The sequence below is a fragment of the Mesoplodon bidens genome (assembly GCF_964165515.1).
Source record: "Mesoplodon bidens genome assembly, chromosome: 15".
NCBI lineage: Eukaryota > Metazoa > Chordata > Mammalia > Artiodactyla > Ziphiidae > Mesoplodon > Mesoplodon bidens.
Genome location: NC_138171.1, coordinates 29,255,111 through 29,280,311, shown reverse-complemented (window position 1 = coordinate 29,280,311; position 25,201 = coordinate 29,255,111). Strand labels below are relative to the sequence as shown.

The following is a 25,201-nucleotide window of genomic DNA, read 5'->3' as shown; positions in this document are numbered from 1 at the left end:
TTTCAACAAAGCAGACGATCCAGGGCCTTGTCACTAGCCACTGGCCATCGTGGTCTAGCAGTTAGGATTCCGTGCTCTCAATGCCACAGCGCGCGGCTTCAATCTCTGATCTGGGAACTGAGATGCTGCTTCGAACCACCACAGGCCGAGGCCACCCGAGATCACTTCCATCCTCTAGGAACTGGATGTGAGCTTGTCACTAACCCTGAGGACCTGGACGAGGGGAAAGTGACTACACGGCAAGGAGAGCGCCGGAGTTGAGTGTAAGGGATCAACAGAGGCTTTGGGAGTCCGCTTTACCTCCGCAGTCCGTTTTCCAATCGCCAACCCCCCCGCCCCCCACAAGTAAAATGGCAATGCACACAGGGGTGAACGGACAGCACAAATTTGGATGGTGCTCGCGGAAGGTGGCATATGCATATTTTAGAGCCTAAGCCCAGGGAATTTAGCCTGGTCACGAGAGGAAAAGCCCACCGGAGACGCCTGCAACCCGAAACCGTACCCTCCACAAGCCAACCGGATATGCCTTCGCCGGGTGACCCTGAGCGCCGAGGGTGGGGACCTGGAAGCCGTCACGGAAGCGGCCGCAGAGGCTTCTGGGGAGTCTTTCAAGCGAAGAGGCAGAGGGAACAGAGATTTCATTCGGGAACCACTACCTGTTTATGTATGGGTATTTTATAAACAGAGACGGGTAGGCTGTCACTACATAGCCACTGTCGTGGTAAATTAACCGCGCGGTCCACAAGCGGCTCCCGGGACGGCCAGCGGGAAGGGAGTCCGCGAGGATTCTGGGAACTGTAGTTCTGGTGTAGTTGAGCGGCCGGGGGCGGGGTGAGCGATCCGGTCCTCTCTGGAGAGCGAGGCCTGCCGGGTCCGTGGCCCCACGGTGTCCCTCCTCTGCTGCAGGAGGGTGGGGAGAGGCCGGGCAGGGCTTAGGGTTGGGAGCTGGGGAGGAGTGCGGCTGCTGGGGGAGTGCGGCGGCCCAGGCCGGCGGGTTCGGGCGGATTCGTGCTCGGAGGAGGGGGCGCGGCTCGAGGTGCGCGTTTGTGGCGGGGAAATGGGGTGACTCCTCCAGCTGCGAATCCCTGAATTGCGGGGCGTTACGCGGACCTTCACTCCTCGGCTGGGGCGAGAGACCTGGAACTCAAATTTCTTTCTTGGAAAGAGGGTGGGTATATTCTGGGCCAAACAATTTCCGAGTAGGGGGCAGCTCCAGTGCGCATCCCCGGCGTTTATTTGGGGTGTAGGGGTGTGTTCAGCCAGGGCCAAATAGACATCCCCTGTGATGGGGGCTGGGGGCGCGGCTTGGGCCATGTGTCCCTGGGTGTTGTTTGGCCTGGGAGCTCTTACGTGGGTCCCGCATCTCTGAACGGTTGTGGGAACCCAGGACTGATCGTGAATGTCAAGTTTTGTTTTTGATGGGGCTGAATATGACCCAGTGGTGATTGGGCGAAGGTGGGGTGGAGGAGAGAGCATCTCAGGCCCTGCTGTGCGTTGGCTTGTTGAGGGTGGGTGGAGGTGAGTTCGACGTGGGCAAAATATCCGTAAGGGGTGGTGGAGTGTCTTGGCTCTGGAGTTCCTGGGGTTTTTAGAAAACGGGGAAGTTTGGGGCCTGAGGCAGACATCCTGCAGTGATGGTACACTGCACCGCTGGGGCCTGCATCTAGGCAGTTTTTTGAGTGCAGGCAGGTCTGCTTCTCTGGGATCTCTTGTCCCAGGGTTTGTCCTCATCCCGGGGCCCACTCTGCTCTATGACAAAGATCCCAGATTTGGTTGTAATGTAAGTGGCTTGTTCGGCTAATTCTCCCTCTCTTTGAATGCTTTTCCCTCATGTGTTGGGGTTCAGACCTCTAGTTTGGGACTTACCCAGATTAGGTAGTGTGGGGACCTCTGAGGGCTGCTGGCCAGCTGTCCAAATCACTTCTGGGATCTGGTGAAGCCCAGGTATCAGGACTTTAATTTTTGGGTAAGGTCAAGTTTTAAACCCGCGCAGTAGAATAGTACAGTAAACTCACATGGACATATCACCAGATTCAACCTTCATTAATTCACAGACAATCCTGTTTCATATACATCCCCTCAACTTGTCTGTGGATATGCTTTGAGAACTGTCACACCCGGTAGGGGTTGACCATCACTGACATTACAACTCATCCAACAGGCTAAGGCCATGGCACTCCACAGCTAGAGATCAAATCTAGGCACTTTCTAGCTCTGTCATCTCAGTTTATCAGAAGACCTAACTCCGGGCCTTTGGGAGACAAAAGTTGTACAGTGCCTGGAATTGTCTGTGGTGTATAGTAAGAGTTTAGTAAGTGTTAATTATTGTTAGTAACAAAGGATAATTTTCCTATTTAATTGCATATCAGGACAGGCTGTATTTTGATGCCCACACATGATTCTGTCCCCAGGAAGCTGTCTACATTCTTTGACAGATCTGAGGCTGTTTTTTTTTTTTGTTTTTTTTTTAAAGAAGAGGATCACCCCTCATTTTAAGCTTGGGGATTTTTAGCTTGGTATCTGGGGGCCAAGAGACAGTCCTGAAGCTCACACTGCCTGTTTCATCCTCAGGTTCACCTTCTCACATCCTTGCCTGCCCAGAGAGGACTGTATAGAGAACGAGAGGACTTCTTGCAGGTGGATACCACTCACCTTCCATGTTTCTGCAGTGTCTTCTGTTCTCCAGACCTTGGGCAAATTTCCTTTGCTCATCCTGACGTTTTGTGCCCTGCAGTGTCCCATTTGAGGCTCAGAGGACCTGCTTGTTTCTGTAGGATACCAGGGCTGATTTAAGGGCAAAGGCCTTTAACAGGGAATATTACCCCAGACAAGTGCTCTCATTCAGGTTACCACCATCCTTGCCCTAGCAACATTTCATCCTGGCTGCTGGATTCCCAAGACTGTGTCAGCTGTTGTAAAATAAAAAATGATTAAAACTACCATTTATTGGGAGTTGTTCTGTGCCAGGCACTGGGCTTTACAGTCTCTGTAATATTTTATTCCCTCAGCACTGACTTATTTGAACAAACCTATGCTCACATATGATTCCTCTCTTTGTTACATGTGACGGATAAGAGTTGCACTGTTAGTTTCTACAACACATCTTTGGAGCATGTAACTGCTGCCAGAGGGCTTTCTTCTAAGTTAAAAACATAACAAAATTACATAATTAATGCCTTTTTTTTTGGTGGTTAACTTTTCACATAGAAACTATAAATCCATTGTCCAGCATCAACAATAATCAATTCATGTTCAAGGTTGTTTCATATACCACCCCTGCCTCCCACCTTTTTTTGCAGAATTATTTTAAAGCTAACTCTAGACATCATATCATTTCACTTATAAATGTTTCATTATGTGTCCTTAACTGAGAAGGACTTAAATTTACCCTTTTTAAAAAAACTGAGGTATAATTTACATACAACCAACTACACAGGTCTGAAGTATATGTTTCAATGGATTTTGACAGACATGTACTCCCATGTAACCATCACCTCCAACAACTGGAATCTGTGTCCTGATTCAGAATTCTTTGCCTACACCAAAGTCATGATGGTATTCTATGATTTTTTTTCCTAGAAGCTTAAAGTTTTAGCTTTTACATTTAGGTTTATGATCCATTTCGATGTATTTTTTTTGTGGATGGTTTGAGGTTTTGAAGTTTGACATAGTACTTGTTTATAGCACCATTTGTTGAATCGACTCCTTTTACCATTGTATTGCTTTGGTGCCTTTGTTGAAAATCATTGACTGTGTAAGTGTGGGTTTATTTCTGGACAGTCTCTTCTGTTCCGTTAATTTAATTTAATCAACATCACACTGTCTTGATAACTTCAGCTTTATACTAAGTCTGGTTTTTTATATTTCTTTAAAAAATTTTTTTTAAATTTATTTTTAGCTGCATTGGGTCTGTGTTGCTGCGCACGGGCTTTCTCTAGTTTGCAGTGAGCAGGGACTACCCTTTGTTGTGGTGTGGGGGCTTCTCATTGCAGTGGCTTCTCCTGTTGCGGAGCATGGGCTCTAGGCACATGGCCTTCAGTAGCTGTGGCGCACAGGCTCTAGGGTGCGTGGGCTTCAGTAGTTGTGGCACGCGGGCTCAGCAGTTGTGGCTCGTGGGCTCTAGAGCACAGGCTCAGAAGTTGTGGCGCATGGGCTTAGTTGCTCCGGGGCATGTGGGATCTTCCCGGACCAGGGATCAAACCCCTGTCCCTTGCATTGGCAGGTGGATTCTTAACTACTGCGCCACCAGGGAAGTCCCTATACTAAGTCTTGAAACCATTTATCATAAGTCTTCTTTTACAGGGTTATTTTAGCTATTCAAGGTCCTTTTCATTTCCAAATATTTTTTTGAATCAGCTAGATTTTTTTCAACAAAAATAAGTCTTGTGGGATTTTGATTGGAATTGCATTGAATCCATAGATCAGTTTGGTTAGAATCGACATCTCAAGAGTACTGAGTTTTCCAGCCCACAAACTTGGTATATCTCTCTATTTATTTAGGTCTTTAATTTCTCAAAGTAACATTTTGTAGTTCTCAGTGTAGAATGTTTGCACATCTCTTCAAATTCATTCCTATACATTTTATGTTCTTGATATTTTTGGAAATGTTTTTAAGATGTAACTCTCCAGTTGTTTCTGACTAGTATTTAAAAATGCAATTGATGTTTGTATGTTGACCCCTCATGTCCAGCCACCTTGCTAAATTTAAATTAACTTACTACTTCTAGTTTTTTTTTATTGAGGTATAGTTGATTTACAATATTATATAGGTTTCAGGTGTACAACATAGTTATCCACAATTTTAAAAAATTATACTCCATTACAGTTATTATAAAATATTGGCTATATTTCCTGCAGGGTATTATGCTTAGTAAAATAAGTCAGACAGAGAAAGACAAATACTGTGTGATCTTACTTATACGTGGAATTTTAAAAAGCTGAACTCAGGGAAGCAGAGAGTACAGTGGTGATTGCCAGGGGCTGGAGATAGGGGAAATGAGGAGATGTTGGATACAAACTTTCTCTCTCTGACTTATTTCGTTAAGCATAGTACCCTCCAGGTCCATCCATGTTGTTGCAAATGGCAAAATTTCATTCTTTTTATGGCTGAGTAATATTCCATTGTAGTACATGTATACCACGTCTTCTTTATCCGTCCATCTGTTGATGGACATTTAGGTTGTTTCCATATCTTGGTTGTTGTAAATAATGCTTCTGTAAACATTGGGGTGCATGTATCTTTTCAAATTAGTGTCTTTGTTTTCTTTAGGTATATACCCAGAGTGGAATTGCTGGGTCATATAGTACTTCTATTTTTAGTTTTTTGAGGAACCTCCATGCTGTTTTCCACAGTGGGCGCACCAATTTACATTCCTACCAAGAGTTCTCACCAACATTTGTTATTTGTGTTTTTTTTGATGATGGCCATCCTGACAGGTGTGAGGTGATATCTCACTGTAGTTTTAATTTGCATTTCTCTGATGGTTAGTGATGTTGAGCATCTTTTCATGTCCTCTTTGGAAAAATGTCTATTCACATCTTCTCATTTTTTATTTTTATTTTTAAATTTTATTTTATCTTCCAAAAAATGGATATTTTAAATGTATTCGATTAGCAAAGATTAAAAAGTTAGATAATTCCTAGTGTTGGTAGAAAGTTGGAAAGCAGAATTGTATATTCATTGGTGGCAATGCTTCTTATCCAGTCCATGTTCTGTGTATACGGAAAATTTGAGGCCTCTAGGTGCCATACTGTGTATCAGTCTTCACTAAACATCTTCCCTTTTTTTAAAATGAATTTTTATCAGAGTATAGTTGCTTTACAATGTTGTGTTAGTTTCTGCTGTACAGCAAAGTGAATCAGTTACACGTATACATATATCCACTCTTTTTCAGATTTCCCTCCCATCTAGGTCACCACAGAGCATTTAGTAGAGTTCCCTGTGCTATACAGCAGGCTCTCATTAGTGATCTATTTTATACATAGTAGTCCATACTTGTCAATCTCAATCTCCCAATTCAACCTACCTTCTCTTCCCCCATTGGTAACCGTAAGTTTGTTCTCTACATCTTTGACTCTATTTCTGCTTTGCAAATAAGTTCATCTCTATCATTTTTCTACAGTCCACATATAAGTGATATTATACGATATTTGTTTTTCTCTTTCTGACTTCACTCTGTGTGACAGTCTCTCGGTCCATCCATGTCTCTGCAGATTTCTGCCCTTTTTTCTTTTTTAAAATTAATTAATTAAATTTTGGCTGTGTTGGGTCTTCGTTGCTGCGTGTGGGCTTTTTCTAGTTGTGGAGAGCGAGGGCTACTCTTCATTGCGGTGTGTGGGCTTCTCATTGCGGTGGCTTCTCTTTTTGCAGAGCACGGGCTCTAGGCGCACGGGCTTCTGTAGTTGTGGCACACAGGCTCAGTAGTTGTGGCTCGCGGGCTTAGTTGCTCCCTGGCATGTGGGATCTTCCCGGACCAAGGCTTGAACCCGTGTCCACTGCATTGGCAGGCGGACTCTTAACAACTGCGTCACCGGGGAAGTCCCCCCATTTTTTAATTGAGTTGTTTTTTTTGATATTGAGTTGTATGAGCTGTGACTTTTGATATTGAGTTGTATGAGCTGCTACAGCTTCTAGTTTTTATTTGGACTTTTGGATTCTAGGATAGTCATGACTGCAAACAGATAGGTTTATTTCCCATAGATGATCAGTTTTATTATTTTTCTATGTATACCTCCAGTATTAAAATTTTTTTTTTTTTTAATAAATTTATTTATTTATTTATTTATTTTTGGCTGTGTTGGGTCTTCGTTTCTGTGCTAGGGCTTTCTCTAGTTGCGGCGAGTGGGGGCCACTCTTCATCACGATGCGCGGGCCTCTCACTGTTGCGGCCTTCTCTTGTTGCAGAACACAGGCTCCAGACGCGCAGGCTCAGTAGCTGTGGTGCACGGGCTTAGTTGCTCCGCGGCATGTGGGATCCTCCCAGACCAGGGCTCGAACCCGTGTCCCCTGCATTGGCAGGCAGATTCTCAACCACTGCGCCACCAGGGAAGCCCTAAAAAAAATTTTTTTTGAAGTCCAGTTGATTTACAATGTTGTGTTAATTTCTGCTGTACAGCAAAGTGATTCAGTTATACATATATCTGTTCTTTTTCATATTCTTTTCCATTATGGTTTATCACAGGATTTTGAATATAGTTCCCATGCTATACAGTAGGATCTTGTTGTTTATCCGGCAGTATTTTTTATGAAAAGACAATCAAAGATTAAACACACATATTAAACCCTGCTCCCCACTCCCCACCTTTCCTAAAGGGGTCCTTGTTAAACTGAACCTTTTAATTGATGTCTAATAAAATATACCCACCACTTCCTTACTGGCTTTTGGATTTTATGTCTGTTTTTTTTGGCCATGCCTCGTGGCTCGCGAGATCTTAGTTCCCCCACCAGGGATTGAACATGCGCCCCCTGCAGTGGAAGTGTGGAGTCTTAACTACTGGACTGCCAGGGAAGTACCTCCTTGTTTTTTTTTTTCTTTTAGAGTAGGTTTACCTTTCCTCTGTTCTCAGAACATGGGAGATGGTGGAATAATGCAGTGCTTACAAGTGGCACTGTCACTTTCAGTCACATTTCCTTGTCCAGGGCAAGTCATGAGACCAAGCCTGATGTCAGGGGCAGAGAATTATAGAGAGAAACAAATAATTGGGAATGATGATGATATCTACCACAAAGGGCCTACAGGCTAGAAAGGAATGAGATAAAAAAAAATGCAAGAAACCTTGTGGACTGAGACTCTACGTGTATTGTGTGAGAGGACAGGATCCCTGCTGAAGAGGCACAGGCATAGGGCCCACAGTAAGGGTCCCAGCAATGTCAAATTGCTTCTCTGTCCCACAGGTCCTGGCTGCATGGCAACAAGTTGGGCTTTTATAAGTAAGTTTTGGAGTAATCACACCAGGCAGCAGAAATTGATCTTGAGATGAAATCATTTCTACCAGGGCCTCCTGGCAGAATTTCAAGGCGAACACTGAGCTCCATGATGTTGCCTGATCCTTCTGCCTGGAGAGAGCAGGACTGGGAGGAGATGTTGCCTTTGGAGAACAGGGAAGTTACGGAAACTGTGAAGACACCGACTCAGAATCACAAGGCAAAAGGTGAGAGCTGTTGAGGGTCCAGAGAGGTGAAGAGGGGGAGCAGGGCTCCAGGTTTACTGCGAATGCCTTGTGATCACAGCTGAGGAAAGGGGCAACTTCCTCTTCACAAGGCACGGAGGAGTGGCTCTGGCAGCACCATGGGAGCCCCAGTTTCTCATAGCTTCTTTTTCCTTCTCTAGGTTTGCCTTCTCACAAGACTGACTGGCTTCAAGAAAAGAAGGGAAAAGTCCAAAATACTGGTGAGTTGGAGTTACATTTATTTAAAGTCTCTCAAAATTGCTCTTAAGGACATGTGGCAAGTAGCGAAACACTTACTCAAGAAAATCTACTAAATCAGCAAGTCTGTAGCATTTGTCCCACAACCTGCTCCCTCCTGGTCACCCTTCCACTTAGTGTAATGGAAGCTGTACTCCAAATGGGTACAGCTAAGAAGATGGGACTTTCTTCCCCCAGTTCCCAGTCTTTTTCCCTGGGAGGGGCAAGCCACCAGCAATTCTTATTCCCCCCAGCTCAGTGTGGCAGGCAAGCATGGCCAAGAAGTCTGACATTTTCTGTCACCACTAGACCCTGTTTGTAGGATGGAAGCTCTGTCTCAGGCACAGGTGGTCAAGAATCAGGAGGGACCTTATTGCCTTCTCCCCATCTTGCTCATAGGGCAGACAGAGATCCTGTGCTACGCGAAGCATGCTGAGAAGAAAAGGAGCTGCCACCCCTGCCCAGTGCCCCGCTGTTAGAGCAGGAGTGTCACACTGAGCGAAGTGGTCTGCCAGTCCTGTGCCACCTCTGAGTAGTGGTGCAGAGGTCCTGCCCTGGTGGGAGGCAGGCCATAGGAACAGAGAGCTCTACAGCACTCCCTAAGGGGACTGGCTTTGTGTGGAACTGAGTAGGGAAGTTGAAGTCTTAGGGTGTTGTTGAAAACAGTGGAGATTTTGGTGGTGAGCTATTAAGAGGAAACTGCGAAGCCTGTGATAGCAGCAAGGGAAATGGCAGGTCAGCTGGAAGTTTAATAGAGAAAGCAGGGAAAGAGATTGCTGAGAGGAGCTCTCCTACGGGTCAGAGTAAGTCTCAAATACTGGCCTCAAAATTACCCCTGCAAAAGGATCTGACTTTAATTGGATCAGACTATGGAGCCATTTATACTCCAGGACATTGTTGAAAACAGTAGAGCAATCAGCAACCAATAGTGGAGGCTAACAGCCGGGTGTGATACCAATAGAGGCAGACCTGCTGGAAGCTTAACGGGGAAGTCAAGGAGAGACACAAAGAGGACCCTCTGTCAGGAGGGGGAAGGTCTGGGTGACTGTGTGTTTGCTCAAGGCTGCACCCTCTGAGGAGCCACTGCTTCAGGGGAAATAACCTTCATCGAACTAATCCAGACAGGTCTCAAAACAAATGAACAAGCAGACAACCACAACAACAGCCTAGGAAGAGGGCAGGGTTGGTATCCAGAGTTGCTACAATATTTTACCTAAAATGTCCAATATTCAAAGAAAAATTATATAGATAAGGGGAGGGAGAAGGAGGGAAAGGGAAAGAAAGAATATATGAATTTAAGAATGAGAGAAAGCCTAAATAGATTTTCCTGGTCTGTAAAATGAAAACAACTTTTCAGTTCTATGAGTTAAATTATAGTCTCACTGGATTGTAAATTCATCTTCCCCTATTGGTTATGAGTTGTTCATTCATTGATACACTGTGGACACAAAGTTATACTCCTAGGGAATGTCCAGTGGGGTTGCGGCTAGGAAGCAAAGTGAGCTAAATGCCCTGCTTTCATTCCAGGAAGCTTATTGAAGTAAAGGCAGAACTTGGAGATATTGTAGGTTTGGTTCCAGATCACCATGGTACAGTGAATATCATAGTAAAATGAGAACACATGAAATTTTTCGTTTCTCAGTGCACATAAAAGTTATGTTTACACTATGCTGTAGTCTATTATGTGTTCAATAGCATTATGTGTGAAAAAACAATATACATACCTTAATTAAAAAATACTTTATTGGACCCTGGAGGTCCAGTGGTTAAGACTTCGCCTTCCAGTGCAGGGGGTACGGGTTCGATCCCTGGTCAGGGAGCTAAGATCCCACATGCCTCACAGCCAAAAAACCAAAAACATAAAACAGAAGCACTATTGTAACAAGTTCAATAAAGACTTTAAAAATGGTCCACATCAAAAAAATCTTTAAAAAAACTTTACTGCTAAAAAATGCTAACCATCCTCTGAGCCTTCAGCAAGTTGCAGAAGTAACATCAAAGATCATTCATCACTGTAACAAATATAATAATAATAAAAACATTTGAAATGTGAGAATTACCAAAATCTGACACAGACACGTGGTGAGCAAATGCTGTTGGAAAAATGGCGCCAATAGACTTGTTTGACGCGGGGTTGCCATGAACCTTCAACTGTAAAAAACTTGATGTCTATGAAGGGCAATAAAGCAAAGTGCAGTAAAATGAGGTTCACCTGTACTGCTCTACGTGCTGAGTGAAGCATTAAGGGCTTTATTTTAAAAAGGTTGTTAAAATACCAGGCAAAGACAGATTTTGCAGATCCCATTTAGTATAACCTGAACTCTTCAAAAATACTTATTCCGGGCTCCATCTGTTCACTCCTGCTTTTCTCTATGGTTGAAGTTTTCTTTCATTTTTTCCTCTAAATCGTCTCCATTCCCTAATGCCCAGCCCAAGCCTTGTGTACATGATGCTTTTTTTCTTCTCCAGCCCATGCTCTACTCTTCATCTCAGAATTCCTCCATTCCTCAGGGTCATTGAGCAGTGCTTTAGGTTTTCAAATTGATTCACAAATCATTTCTCCAAAGAAATCAAAAGCGTCCGAGGGCCAGGAATGAGTTTTATGCATCAGTTATGTGCTCATCAGATTTTAACACAAAGCCATAGTAATAATGCCCAGAAGAACTTGATACAGAGAACCATGTACTCTGAAAAGAATTAGATCAACTTCTTGCATATCCAGACTCTCCAGGGCCACCAGCTATGTTCCTCATAGTGGGAGGACTGGTGAGGACTTGCTGTATGTCCCTTAATTTATTGCTTGTTTATAGGTACCAGTTACATTCAGGGATGTGGCTGTGGTCTTCACAGAGGCAGAATGGAAGAGACTGAGCTCTGAGCAGAGGGACCTATACAGAGAAGTGTTGCTGGAGAATTATAGGAATCTGCTCTCGTTGGTGAGGCAGTGTTCTTTCCTTCATTAATTCGGTGGAGATTTACTGACCACCTCCCATATGGCAGAAAATGTTCTAGACACTTAGAACATGTTAGTGAATGAAATGGTAATCTCTGCCCATGGGGACTTACTTTCTACTGTAGGGAGACAGCTAAGAAAAAGCTTCATATTCAGGGACATTATTATTATTTAAAAAATTTTGCATTGTTTAATTTTCTTTTTTATTGAGGTATAGTTGATTTACAATATTACATAAGTTTCAGGTGTACAATGTAGTGATTCACAATTTTCTTTTTTTTTTTTTTTTGCAGTACGCGGGCCTCTCACTGTTGGGGCCTCTCCTGTTGCGGAGCACAGGCTCCAGACGCGCAGGCTCAACGGCCATGGCTGACGGGCCCCGCCACTCCGCGGCATGTGGGATCTTCCCGGACCGGGGCACGAACCCGTGTCCCCTGCATCAGCAGGTGAACTCTCAACCACTGCGCCACCAGGGAAGCCCATGATTCACAATTTTTAAAGGTTATACTCCATTTTTGGTTATTACATATATAGGGATATTATAATATGGTATATTAGAAGGTGCTAAGCACTACATAGTAAAAAATAATAATAAAATAGAACCGGATAAAGGAGTATTGAGTGTGAGAGGGTGGCTGGCTGAATTTTGAAATTGGGTATTTGGTATCACCAAGAAGGTAACATTTGACCAAAGGGAGTTAGAACTCTAGGTATCTAGGATAAGAGCATTTCAGGTGGAGGGCCTGGTCAGTGCTAAGGCCCTAAGGAATTGGGGTGCCTGCTGGATATAAGGAACAGCAGTGGAGGCACAGTATGCTAGGGGAGAGTAGTGAGAAATGCCTTCTAAGACAGAAGTTAACATTATATCAAAGTTTGTATGGCTTTTGAGTTTCATAAGCCATATTTTTTTCATTTATGTAAAAACTGACATTGATTCTTTAAATCTAGGTTGATAAATACTTTTGATTGTGATATTTCTCTGGATCAGGGGTTGGCCAACTTTTTCTGTAAAGGGCCAGAAAGTAACTATTTTAGGTTTTGTGGGTGATATGGTTTCTGTAACCACTCTCAACTCTGCCCTTGTAGGGCTAAAGTAGCCATAGACAACAGGTAAATGAATGAGCATAGCTGTGTTCTAGTAAGACTTTTGTGGACACTGAATTTTGGATTTCATGTAATTTTTATGTATCATGAAATATTATTCTTTTGATTTTTTTCCAACTATTTAAAAATTTAAAAGTCATTCTTAGCTTGTAGACTGTGCAGAAATAGACAGCCAGATTTAGCTTGTGGGCCATAGTTTTCCCACCCTTTGTTCTAAATCAGTGCTGTCCAGTTGAAATATAATGTGAGCCATGTGAGTAATTTTAAATTTCCTAGTAACCACATTTAAAACTGTAGAAGTAAATGGGTGAAATTAATTTTAATATCTTATTTAACCCAATATATCAAAATATTTTCATGTCAACATATAATCAGTATAAAAATTAATTAGATATTTTACGCTTTATTTTTGTACTAAGTGTTCAAAATCTGGTTGTTATTTTATACTTAGAACACATTTTCATTCAGACCAGCCACATTTGAAGTGCTCAGGAAGCATACAGCTAGTGGCTACCATATTGGATAGTGTGGTTCTAGATACTCCTGTAGTTCTAGATAAAGCAGGTAGAGAAAAATCACATTTTTGGAGACACAAACTAGTTTTAGGCAGGAGTTTCTTCAGGTGTTTCCTTAAATGGCATAGCTATTTCCCTGATATGGCTTAATCAGGTTTACTTTTTTCATTTTCATCTTCTTTGATGTGTTTTGATCTGATTTCATCTAGTTTGAGCTCCATCTAATTAAGTGTGGATTCATCTGTTTCAGTCTGGTCCTTTGTGTTTGATTTGGCCTCAGTTAGTCAATCTAACTAGATTTTGTTTTTATTTTTCTCTTGTCATATTATCTTCCTTCTCTGTGTTAATATGTTTAACGGGTTCCGAGGAAAATGTCAAAATGACCTTGTTCAGATTAGTCTTGATATTGAATACTTGGATCCCACTTGCATTTCTTGAAGTTGTGTCCTTTGTCTTGCTCAGCACCACAATATCCTGCAGTCCTCCTGCCTCTTATGTCTCTTGTGGACTTTTCTCTTACTTTTTTCTTTTCTTTGGACTGTAAGGGTCCATAGGACTAGTGTCGCATACTCTTTTTTTCTATGTCAGTATTCACACCCTTGAACAGTTTGTGAACTTCAGCGATTTTACCCATCACCTATTATAATGAATCCATTTTCTTTGTCACTGTCTCACCTGTGCTTTATCTTCATATTTCTGTTTGGTTACAAGACAGCATAAGTTTATTCTCAAACTTTTCAAAAATTGAGATCATACTATTTTTCCTCCTAAACCGGTCTCTCTTTCTCTAGTTCTTCACATACTCATGTTATGATGTCTCTTCTTCAAAGGTACTCCCTGAAATAATCTTTAAAGCTTTCATAGGGGAGATATTTCAGTTAGTTTAGGCTAGGTAATGCTGTGATAACAAACAACCCCAAACTTTGCAAATGTTCATTTCTTACTTAATATCTACTGTCTACAGTTCAGGTAGACAGCTCTTTTGGTTCAGCTCTGCTGGCTCTGGGATCTAGGCAAAAGGAACAGCCTCTATCTGGGTCATGGGATTCTTAAGGGAGAGGGAAAACAGCAATTATAGAACCATACTGTGCCTCTTAAAACTTGTTTGGAAGAAGCACTAACTTTTCACTAACCTTTGTTGGCCAAAGCAAATCCCATAGCCACGTCGATGTCACTATAATGGGATTAGTTTGGGCACAAGGTACCAGAATCCTGAAATCATGGAGCATGTCTTTCTGTCCACTGCTGAATCCACAATACTTTAGTAGAGAACCTAGTACTTAGAAATTTTTAGTATTTGTTTGCGGGTGGGCAACTGGAAATTCAGATTTATTTCATATACAGTCTCTTTAACCACTGTTTCATATACTGTTTCCTACATTTGAAAGCCTTCCAGACCTAGTGACTTTTTTTGTATATCAGTCTTCTATTTTGTAATAGAAAAGGCATGAAAGAGATTTCCACATAGGTCATAGAGACTGTTACCTCCAAGTAGAACAGAGTTGTGGACAGTCTATATCAATGTGATATAGACTTAGATGATTTAGTCAGAGGAAAAGGCTAAGGGTAGTTGAGGCTACTTGCAGAGCAAAAAGGTTCCTGGTCTGACTGACATATAGAAGATGCTTTTGTTATGGATTTTCTGGATTGCAGTAGAAAATGGAATGTGTAGAAGTGGAATGTAAAGGAATTATTGGTGGGAAACAAATTATGTTGTATGTATATTGTCAATTACAGTTGTGGCAGTAAGACACTTCCTGTCCTAAGACAAGGCAGAACAGCCCAGCAGCCCTACTTAGGGCTTCTCTAACTGAAAACTTTCTCTCTCCAGCAGAACCAAAGCCAGAGATCTACCCCTGTTCTTCCTGCCTTCTGGCCTTTTTCTGTCAGCAGTTCCTCAGCTAACACACGCTGCAGATCTTCCCGGGTGTGTGTGTAGAAAATCACTTCCACCTGGGGGATTCTGGCCTGGGGCATCGGGGGCAGCAGTATTCTGCTCACAGCTGCTGGAGGGAAAACACAGAAGGCCAAGAGAGAAAAGGTGACTCCAGACCCTGGTGCTTGAGGACAGAGGAGAGACGGCCCTTCCGTGCATTGCCCAGCCCACCCTGAGAACAGTCAGCAAGTCCTGGAGAAGGCAGCGCAGTGGTAGAAATAGACCCCAGCGCAGCCCAAAGGGTAAACCCTGTGCAAGCAGACAAAGAAATAAAGGAATTAGAAACCTCAAGCTCTGGAGCAGTCAACTGTCAAGAATGTGAACTAGACTGTAGCCCCAAATCAAACTGCATTACAAACCAGACCATCCTCTTAGGGGAGAAGCCCTATGTCTGCAGGGAGTGTGGGCGAGGCTTTAAAGATAAGTTGAACCTCATCAGACACCATTGGACACACTCAATGGAGAAGCCTTATGTGTATAGTGAGTGTGGCCGAGGTTTCAGCCAGGTGTCAACCCTTATTAATCACCGGAGGACACACTCAGTGAAGAAGCCTTACATGTGCAAGGAGTGTGGGCGGGGCTTTAGCCAGAAATCACTCCTCCTTGTACACCAGAGGACACACTCAGGGGAGAAGTATTATGTTTGCAGGGAGTGTGGGCGAGGCTTTAGCAACAAGTCAAGTCTCATAAGACACCAGAGGACACACTGAGAGGAGAAGTCTTGTGTATGCAGGGGTCCTGGGCAGGACTTTAGCAATTAGTCGAATCTCTTCTTACACCAGAGAGACATGTGGGGAGTAGTCTGTATGTGTGTGTGGGCTGTGAATGAAGCTTCAGGGGTGTGTTGACCCTCATCGGGCAGTGAGGCACATTCAGGGCAGGAGCCTTATGCGTGCAGAGTGTGGGTAGCTGTCAACCCTCAGTACACAAAGAGGATGCGCTTAGGTGGGAAGTGTGTGTGCGGGGACTGTGGGGAAGCTTTAGCCATAAGTCAGCATTTATGGAACATCCAGTGGCCGACTCAGGAGAAGCGTCGTGTGTTCGGGGAGTGCTGACAGGCTTTGGGAAAAGAACCGACAGGAGGGCTCCAGATGGCTCACTCAGGGAGGAGCTGTGTGTTTGCAGGGAGTGTGGGCAAGGCTCTTGTGATCAGTCAGCTTTCTTCACACACTGTAGGGAGAATCCTTATGTGGGGATACTGTGGGGCTGCTCCAGCCGACTACTGCTGATGGCTGCAGAGATGAATTCCTCACTAGACTTGTCCTCAGCCACAGGGAGCTGCACTTCCCAAGGGATGCCTCCTGGCCAACGACTGATTGATACGGGGAGACAAAACAAAACCCTAGCCGTTGACTCTGCTGGGACAGCTCCACAGGGTCATCCCAGATCCCAAGGTCCCCATGAGACTGAATGATCTCAAACACATTGCAGGTCAGCTTCTTCCTCTGCCCAGTCCTGTCCTCATTCCCCGATAAGCCACTCAATTCTCTGTCTCATTGTCTCTCCAGGGAATCCACCCTAAGATATCATAAGCACACAAGGAGTGTGGATGAGGCTTTGGCTAAAAGTCGCTCCTCAACAAACCCCAGAGTATACAGAACAGAAGCTCTGTGTGTGCGGGGAGAATGGGTAAGGACACCTCAGGATGCCTCAGAGAACAGCTTTTGAGGGAGAAGCTTTACAAGGCAGGGAGGGAGACTGGGAAGCTTTAGCAATAAGTTACACCTTCTGGTGCAGCCGAGGACACTCAGGGAGGCCTGTGTGGGTGGGGTTGTGGGCGGAGCCTTATTCTGACACCCCTCCTCACAGATCACTACCTCACTCACCTCCTGGGAGTGTTTCAGAAGTCTTGACCCCCACCCCTCCCCATACTTTTTTTTTTTTTTTTTTCGGTACGCGGGCCTCTCACTGTTGTGGCTTCTCCCGTTGCGGAGCACAGGCTCCGGACGCACAGGCTCAGCGGCCATGGCTCACGGGCCCAGCTGCTCCGCAGCATGTGGGATCTTCCCGGACCGGGGCACGAACCCGTGTCCCCTGCATCGGCAGGCGGACTCTCAACCATTGCGCCACCAGGGAAGCCCCCCATACTCTTTTTGAGAGTGAAGATGGCAGTAACAACTTAATAAACATGTTTTTTCCACTTTTTATAATCAGATGGAATAAAAAAGTAGAAGGCTTTATTTAAGTAAGAATAATCAATTTGTTTTATTTTCAAACACCCATTCTTTTCCATGTTTTCATGTCCTTCTGTTCTCGTAAAATGTTCAATAAGCTCAGGCTATGTACCTTAGTCACTCATCTGTCTGGAAAGGAATTAGATTTCACAACCTGGATTTCTGCATGAATTCAACCCTTGAGAAAAAATAAGTCCCAATCAACCTAGTAGATCTATTGGAGGATCTGATTCGTTGCATGGGGAGGATGATGTAGGTTCTGGAGCATGCCCACTGAAGGGAGGGAATTTCCCGGGTCTCTGGGGGCTGGGTTGCCTCTTCTGACTGATCACTCCCTTTGGCTTCTGTGAAAGCTCCCTTCCCTGACTTCTGTCTCTTCCTTCTAGTCTCTATTCAGGTCTCTGCTGTATCCTTCTCTACCACTGAAGCATTGTTTTTCCTTCCAGATTCCAGAGTCAGGTCCTTTAACCACGCCCAAACTGTTCTCCAGTCATGAATCATTGCTTTGGGTCTCTTAGCTACTTCTGTGTCAGATCATAAGTCTAAAGACCCCTAGGGAATTCCGTGGTGGTCCAGTGGTTAAGACTCTGTGCTTTCACTGCTGAGGGCCGGAGTTCAATCCCTGGGCCCTAATCCTGCAAGCCACGTGGGGTGGCCAAAAACAACAAAACAAAAAAACCCCTAAACACAGCTCCAGTGCCACGTTCCCTCTTCCCTCCAATCCTAGGGTCTAGTCCTGCTAATGACACCCACATCATCCCTCCACTAACTGGTCCAAGACAACCTGGTCATACCCCTGCCCTTGTTTTTCAGCCCAAGGACCTGGCCTTTAATCACACCCTTTCCTAGTCTTCCTCCCTCAGAGTCCAAATTGCCCAGATTTTTGACAACTCTGCATGCCCTGGCTCTGACTTCTATGTCCTAAGCCAGAACTCTTTACTGGAGAGGGTTGGCCTCAGCTCTAGCAAATTTGTTGCTCAGTTGGAGTTTTCCAGATCCACAAAATGGATATCAGGCTTTGAAAATCAGAAAAAAGACAGACTGATTTTGATGCACTATCAAAGGAGGGGGCAGTAAAAGAGAGTCCAAGGGCCACGAAGTCAGCTTTCCAGTGGGTCCCGAGTCAGCTCTGGTGGAGAGGATGTGAGTGCGGGGAGCATGGGTCCCCACCCTTTGCCACATTTCCCGTCATGTTTCTTTGCTGGAACTGCCCCTATAACATCAACACTTTGCTTTGGCTCAGAACTGGAAGCCACAGAGGGAAAAGTGTTTATGGGTATGCAGTCTCTAGGGTCTGAAGAGGGATAGGCCCTCTATGTTCCAGATGACGCCAAGACCCCTCCCTGTGTCCTGCCCTTGGGAGAGAAACTTGTGAACAAACCAGCACCTTCCTTTGGGAAAGAAGGGTGGGAGGAAAGAAAATGATGCAGATTCCTTTTAACTGAAGTCCCTTATAACCTGTAGTGACCTCAGACGTGTTCCAGGGAAAGGACTGTCAGTCCTAGCCCAGCAAAGGGAGAGGGGTATGGGGTTATCTTGCAAGCCTGGAAAGGGGCTTCCCCAGACTGCTGCTACTCTGTCCTTTATCTCTAGGAAGGGCCACTGGAACCAGCTCCTGTATTCCATCCCAGCAGGAAGCAGAACAGGGGTGTGTGAGGTGAACTCTCCCTGGGAAGAAAGGAAGGTACACATCCCCACTCCCTAGGATGTTGGTTTCTGCCCCCAGGGAGGGGGAGCTCAGACTTACAATAAGAGCTTATTTCCTACAGGAGGTCAGTGGCCTCAAACTCAGAGGCCTGCAGTGTCCAGGCAGGTCCTATACTAATGGGGGGGTCAAGCCTCGATTGGGTGGGGGTGCTTTGGGGAACTGGGGAGCTCAAACTCAAGTTGCTTCCTACATCCTTCCTGGCCTCCTCACTTGACCCCACTCTAGAAAGCCTTGAGCTACACCTCGTTTGGGCCTTTTCATTGAATGATCCAAATGTCCTGCCCCTTTTTTTGAGTCATGACCTTGACTTCAGAACCCTCCAGCATTCTTCCCCGTGTTCAGTTTTAGAACTGTCCTTTTCATGTTGAGTTTTGCTTAGTTTTCTGAAAAACATGGCAGTAGATTATGAAAAATGAACATCAGTTTTTTTTTTTTTTGCGGTATGCGGGCCTCCCACTGTTGTGGCCTCTCCTGTTGCGGAGCGCAGGCTCCGGACGTGCAGGCTCAGCGGCAATGGCTCGCGGGCCTAGCCGCTCCGCGGCATGTGGGCTCTTCCCAGACCGGGGCACGAACCCGTGTCCCCTGCATCGGCAGGCGGACTCTCAACGACTGCGCCACCAGGGAAGCCCGAACATCAGTTCTGATATGGGAACATCTGACCCAGTAACACAATGGTGTGGAAACTCCGTAATCTGACAAAAGAACGTGTAAAAATGCTATGATTTGGTGGCACCTTGTGTGATGAATCCATGTGAGGGCCACCTGTGGGTCACAGACAGGATCTGGGTTGGGGGGACTTTCAAGATGGCTGGCAATCTGACGGCCCCTGGCTGTGAAATTAGGTACAGTGGGTCAGATTTAAAGTGACCTAATTTATACATACAAGCTCTAATCTGACTTTTAAATATCTGTACATATATTTCTCATATATTCAAAGTAAGCATGTATAAATTTTTTATCAATTTTTTTCTAAAAGAAAACAGATAGTAAAGGATTCTTGGCAAAACATGAGATTTTCTCATTACATAATCTTTTTCCTAATGGAAATACCATGTTATCCTTTATTTCCTCCTAATTATGCATGACATATATAAGGGATCAAAATCCATATTCTTATATAAAGATTATTTTTATCTAGCTCTGTACCCTATTCATTAATTTTAACCTCATTATCATTTTGGAGAACAGCCAAAAACTCAACTGCCATTTATTTAAAAAAATTTTTTTTAATTATTATTATTTTTAAAATAAATTTATTTTATTTATTTATTTTTGGCTGCATTAGGTCTTTGTTGCGCGGGCTTTCTCTAGTTGTGGTGAGTGGAGGCTACTCTTCGTTGCAGTGCACGGGCTTCTCATTGCAGTGGCTTCTCTTGTGGAGCATGGGTTCTAGGCGCGCGGGCTTCAGTAGTTGTGGCTCGTGGGCTCTAGAATGCAGGCTCAGTAGTTGTGGCGTACGGGCTTAGTTGCTCCACAGCATGTGGGATCATCCCGGACCAGGGCTCAAACCTGTGTCCTCTGAATTGGAAGGCGGATTCTTAACCACTGCGTCACCAGGGAAGCCCCTCAACTGCCCTTCAAAGAGAAGTTTAGGACAGGTTGAAATATGACATTCTAGAATCCTAAAAAAAATGAAACCAGATTTCTAGAGTTCCAACCATCAGTGCTCTAAAAAGGATAAAAGCATTCGTTCTCTGTCTGAGTGTTGAGGCAACAGCTGAGGATTGGAAAATCTCACAAAGCCAGATTACACACAGGGACAGGCTTGTCTGCTTCTAATGTAGACCACAGTGTGGGGCCCAGCTCACCTTGCTTACTAGGCTCTAAGGCAGAGCTGGTTTTACAGAATCCTTGCTGCTACTAGTCATCAGTTCCCCTCTTCCCTACTTCCTACCTCTTCTGGGAACTAGAAAGCTATTTTTTGTCTGGGGGGGAAGAGAGCTTAATTTTATGAAGTTTAATGCTACTTATAATAGTTTTTGTCTGAGCTGCCTTTCTTTTTTGTGTTATAATAACCTTGGGTAAAAGCAGCAGGACCCCGACCTTCCCCTAGGTCTAATAAACACTGCCACTAAAAGAGGCTTCCTTGTCTTTTGATAGAGGGGTTCAACTTGTAAAAATCTTAGAGTAAGTAAATTTTGCAATATTGGAGGTGTGCCTGACTAATAAAATTGTGAAAACATATGAGATCAGATTTTCTGCTTAATATATTGGTACAGGAATTATTTGGGTGTTGAAGACCTGGAAGAGATGATGTGGGGAATCTGAGAGAAAACTTGAGAGAAAGGTATGATGAATAGCACTGAGACCAGGGTAAATCTGGGAGGTCAGAAGTGTTGCACTTGTCCAGGCAAAATTTACAGGACAACTATGGTGATAGTTTTGTGGACTGAAAGAGAAGATAGGCTTCGTAGGGTTTGTCTTCAAAGCACTTGGTGATCACCTGGATGTAAAATTTAAAAGCACCCCTGCAAACACAGCTTTCCAACAGTAGAAACATTTGCAAAAGAAAAAAAGTGCTCATCACTCCAAGAATCCAAGCAGAAAGCCAACGTCTTATCTGTGTTTCTCATGAGAGTAGTTCCTTCTTTAGAGGCTATCATCTTTTCCCTCCGAGGCCTGCATTCTGCTGACCTGTATGGTAGAATATGTTTGGGTGTATGTGGAGTGGTGTCACTTAATCAATATATTGTCTTAGCTCCAAATTCACCTTTTGTTGCCTGATCTGTGAAAATGGATCTGGGCCCTTTATATATTTTTCCTTTGTCAGCTGGCATGAGGTACATCAGTAGTGGGCTGTTCTGGAGCAACATTGCCGCAGGAAGGGGTCCTCTCTCCTGGTGTAGGTGGCTCTTCCACCAGGCTCCTGGAGAGTACCCTTTTCCCCTGCTTCTCGGCCATTGCAGTTTTCTCTCATGCTAAATGCCTGCAGGGACACAGCTTTCTCCACCGATTGGCCACCCTGTGTTTTCTCCAGCTCTCCATCCAGGTGGTGGTGGCTCAGGAACCCCAACAGCACAGGCCTGTGCTCCAGCCCAGGTTGCTGCTCCTGTACCCTCTCTTCAGCGCCATGGGGACACACCCTGGGGCCACCTTGGACCTTCATCCTGTGCAGAGGCTCAGAGCCTCCCCAGCCTGGTTGTTGCTCCCCAGACCCTCTCCTTAGCTCCACATGCATGTGCACCAGAGCCCCAGCAGCCACCCATAGCTGCCACAGCCCAAGCTGTGCACCTAAGTGCACTAGGTTTTTGCAGCTTTTCAGCCTCCATTTCTAGCAGCACCTATAGCAGTACCTTGACCACTTCTGCTCACCCACCCATCAGTCTTGGCTGACTTGTGCCTCAGAGGTTTGTTTGCTGCGGCCCTTCAGACACAGATACTGTATGGTCCAGGCTTTGTGTCAACATCAACACCCTGACTGTCTGTGCACGTTGGGCTCCCTTTGTGTACCTGCCAACCAGCCTTGGCTTGCCTGTGCTCCAGAGGGATATTCCTGCTTGCCTGGCGACTGCAGACCAGCTCTGGCCTGTGTAAAGTTCTGGCCCTTCCTGCCAACTTCTCTACCATCCAGTGGGCTGAAACCACACCTTCTCTAGTGAGGGCTGAACCCAAACCTTGGGGAGGGAAACCTCCTTCTAGGTTTATCCTTCTTTAGCCTTAGCTGAGGGTTTTCTTTTAATGTTTACAGTTACTTTCCTATCATTGCAAAGTAATTTTTCCTGCTAAATTTCCCATTTAAGTTACTGTGTGGTTTCTGTCTCCTCACTGGACCCATGTTGATACAGATGTGAATGTATAGTTTTTTTTTTTGTTTTTTGTTTTGTTTTTTTTTGCGGTACGCGGGCCTCTCACTGTTGTGGCCTCTTCCGTTGTGGAGCACAGGCTCCGGACGCTCAGGCTCAGCGGCCGTGGCTCACGGGCCCAGCTGCTCTGCGGCATGTGGGATCTTCCCAGACTGGGGCACGAACCCGTGTCCCCTGCATTGGCAGGCGGACTCTCAACCACTGCGCCACCAGGGAAGCCTTGTACAGTTTTTATATGAGGGCAAAGACACGAACTTTTGATGTGAACCCAGAGATAAACCAAAGAAATAATGCACGTCAAAATTATTATTAATACTAGCTGGGGCAATGGCCCTGAACCCAGACACAAACTTAATGGTCTAAACCAGGGGATGGCAAAATGCAGCCTGAAGGCCAAATCTGGCCTGCCACCTGTTTTGGTAAGGCCTACAAGCTAAGAATGCTTCTTACATTTTAAATCATTGGAAAGAATCAAAAGAAGAATAATATTTTGTGACACATATTTGTGTTCATAAATAAAGTTTTATCGTAGCACAGCCATATATTGTTACATATTGTCTATAGCTGCTTTCATGCTACAATGGTTGGGTTGAGTAATTGCATTAAAGACCATATGGCCCCAAACCCTAAAATACTATCTGACTCCTAACAGAAAATGTTTGCAAATCCCTGATCTAGACTGAAACTTGGGAATACTTTACCAAACAAAGGCCGAATGAATAGCTTGTTTAACCCCCAGCTCTGGAATTCATGGCCCCCTTTTTCTGATCTGTGGAAATTGACAAGCTGATTCTAAATTAATATGGAATTTTCAAGGGATGCAGAATGCCAAAACAATCTTGAAAAAGAAAAACAAATTAGGAGGACTCACATTTTCTGATTTCAAAACTTACTACAAAGCAATGGTACTGACATAAGGAAAGACATATAGATCAAAGGAATAGAATTGAGAGATAAGAAATAAAATCATGTGTCTATGGTCCACTGATTGCCTCAAGGTGCCAAGACCATTCAGTAGGGGAAAGAATAGTCTTTTCAACTAATGGTGCTGGGACAAATGTATGTCTTCTTGCCAAAGAATAAAGTTTGACTCTTGCCTTATGTCATGTACAAAAAATAACTGAAAATGTATCAAAGATCTAAATGTAAGAATGAAAACTGTAGAACTATTATAAGAAAACATAGGGTTAAATCTTCATGATCTTGGATTTGGTAAAAATCGATTGTTAGATATGGCACCAAAAGCCTGAGCAACAAAAGAAAAAAGATAAATTGGACTTCATCAAAATTAAAAACTATTGTGTAGGACACTGTAAAGTGAAAAGACAACTCACAGAATGAGAGAAAATGTTTATAAATCATATATCTGTTGAGGGACATATCTAGAATACACAAAGAACTCTCACAACTGAATAATAAAAGACAATGCAAGGATGATACACAGATGGCCAATAAGTACATGAAAAGATGCTGGACATCATTAGTCATCAGGGTAATAATGCAAATCAAAACTTTGAGATAGATACCGCTTCACACACACTAGGATAGCTTGAATCTGAAAGTCACATAGTAACAAACATTGGTGAAGACGTGGAGAAATCAGAACTCACATACACTGCTGGTGGGAATGTAGAATGGTGCAGCCCCTTTGGAAAACAGTCTGGCAGTTCCTCAAATGATTAAAGTTACCATGCGACCCAGCAATATGACCCATATGACCCATTCCCAGGTATACATGCAAGAGAAATGAAAGCATATAATCACATGAAAGCATACATGCATGTTTATAGCAGCATTATTCATAATAGCCAAAGGTGGAAACAACCCAAATGTCTGTCAACTGATGAATGGATAAACAAAAGTGGTCTATCCATACAGTGGAATATTATTCAGCCATAAAAAGAAGTGAAGTACTGATACATGCCACAGCGTGGATGAGCCTTGAGAACATTATGCTAAGTGAAAGAAGGCAGTTACAAAAGATCACATATTACATGATTCCCTTTATATGAAGTGTTTGGAATGTCCTTCACTTGACTGAGGTCTCTGCTCACATGCCACTCCTGAGAGGCTTTCTCTGACCATCTAGCCAAACTTGCAACCCATCACTCTCAGTTCCCCTACCCTACTTTATTTATTTTTTCATGTCACTCTAATGTTACCTTGTATACTTATTTGTTTGGTTTATTGTCTGCCTTTCTTACTACAACATAAATTCCTTCAGGGAAGGGACTTTGTATCCCAGTAACAGTGCATGGCCTTAGTAGGTGCTAAATAAGTAATTTTTAAGTGTGTGCATAAGTGATAATGTTAGGAGGCAGGGTAACTTTGGAGCCACTGAGGAGACAAATGGCACCATATTCCTATTCTGACTGTCGACCCTGCCACCTTGGACAAGATAATTCATCTCTTTGATCCTCCATCTCTTCATCTACGGGTTGACAGAAACAGGGTGACAGAATGTGCATCTTAGGTCTGGTGTGAGGATTAAAAAGCCCTGGGATGGAAGATATCCTTGCTGGGTTTGAGGAACAGGAAGGAGACGTGTGGCTGGAAGATGATGAATGAGGGGAATGTTGAGGGAGATGAGGTTAGATGCAGA

General features: G+C 44.1%; 1 protein-coding gene across 7 annotated transcripts; it reads left to right on the top strand.

The window, feature by feature from the left end:
- Positions 1-577: 577 nt before the first annotated feature.
- On the top strand, positions 578-14,896 carry ZNF343 (zinc finger protein 343). Of its 7 annotated transcripts, none has more exons than XR_014017607.1 (6): positions 579-691; positions 2,572-2,637; positions 7,895-8,151; positions 8,331-8,390; positions 11,653-11,860; positions 14,810-14,887. XR_014017607.1 is itself a non-coding variant. In XM_081256293.1 (5 exons), the coding sequence occupies exons 3-5, from the start codon at positions 7,977-7,979 to the stop codon at positions 8,883-8,885; spliced, it is 315 nt and encodes a 104-aa protein (XP_081112419.1). In that variant the 5' UTR covers positions 580-691; positions 2,572-2,637; positions 7,895-7,976; the 3' UTR covers positions 8,886-9,048. The 7 variants fall into 7 exon arrangements, 1 of the variants encoding a protein (XP_081112419.1); XR_014017603.1 differs by having other exon boundaries at positions 580-664; positions 14,813-14,896; XR_014017604.1 differs by lacking the exon at positions 579-691 and adding an exon at positions 709-910 and having other exon boundaries at positions 14,813-14,896.
- The last annotated feature ends 10,305 nt before the right edge of the window (positions 14,897-25,201 follow it).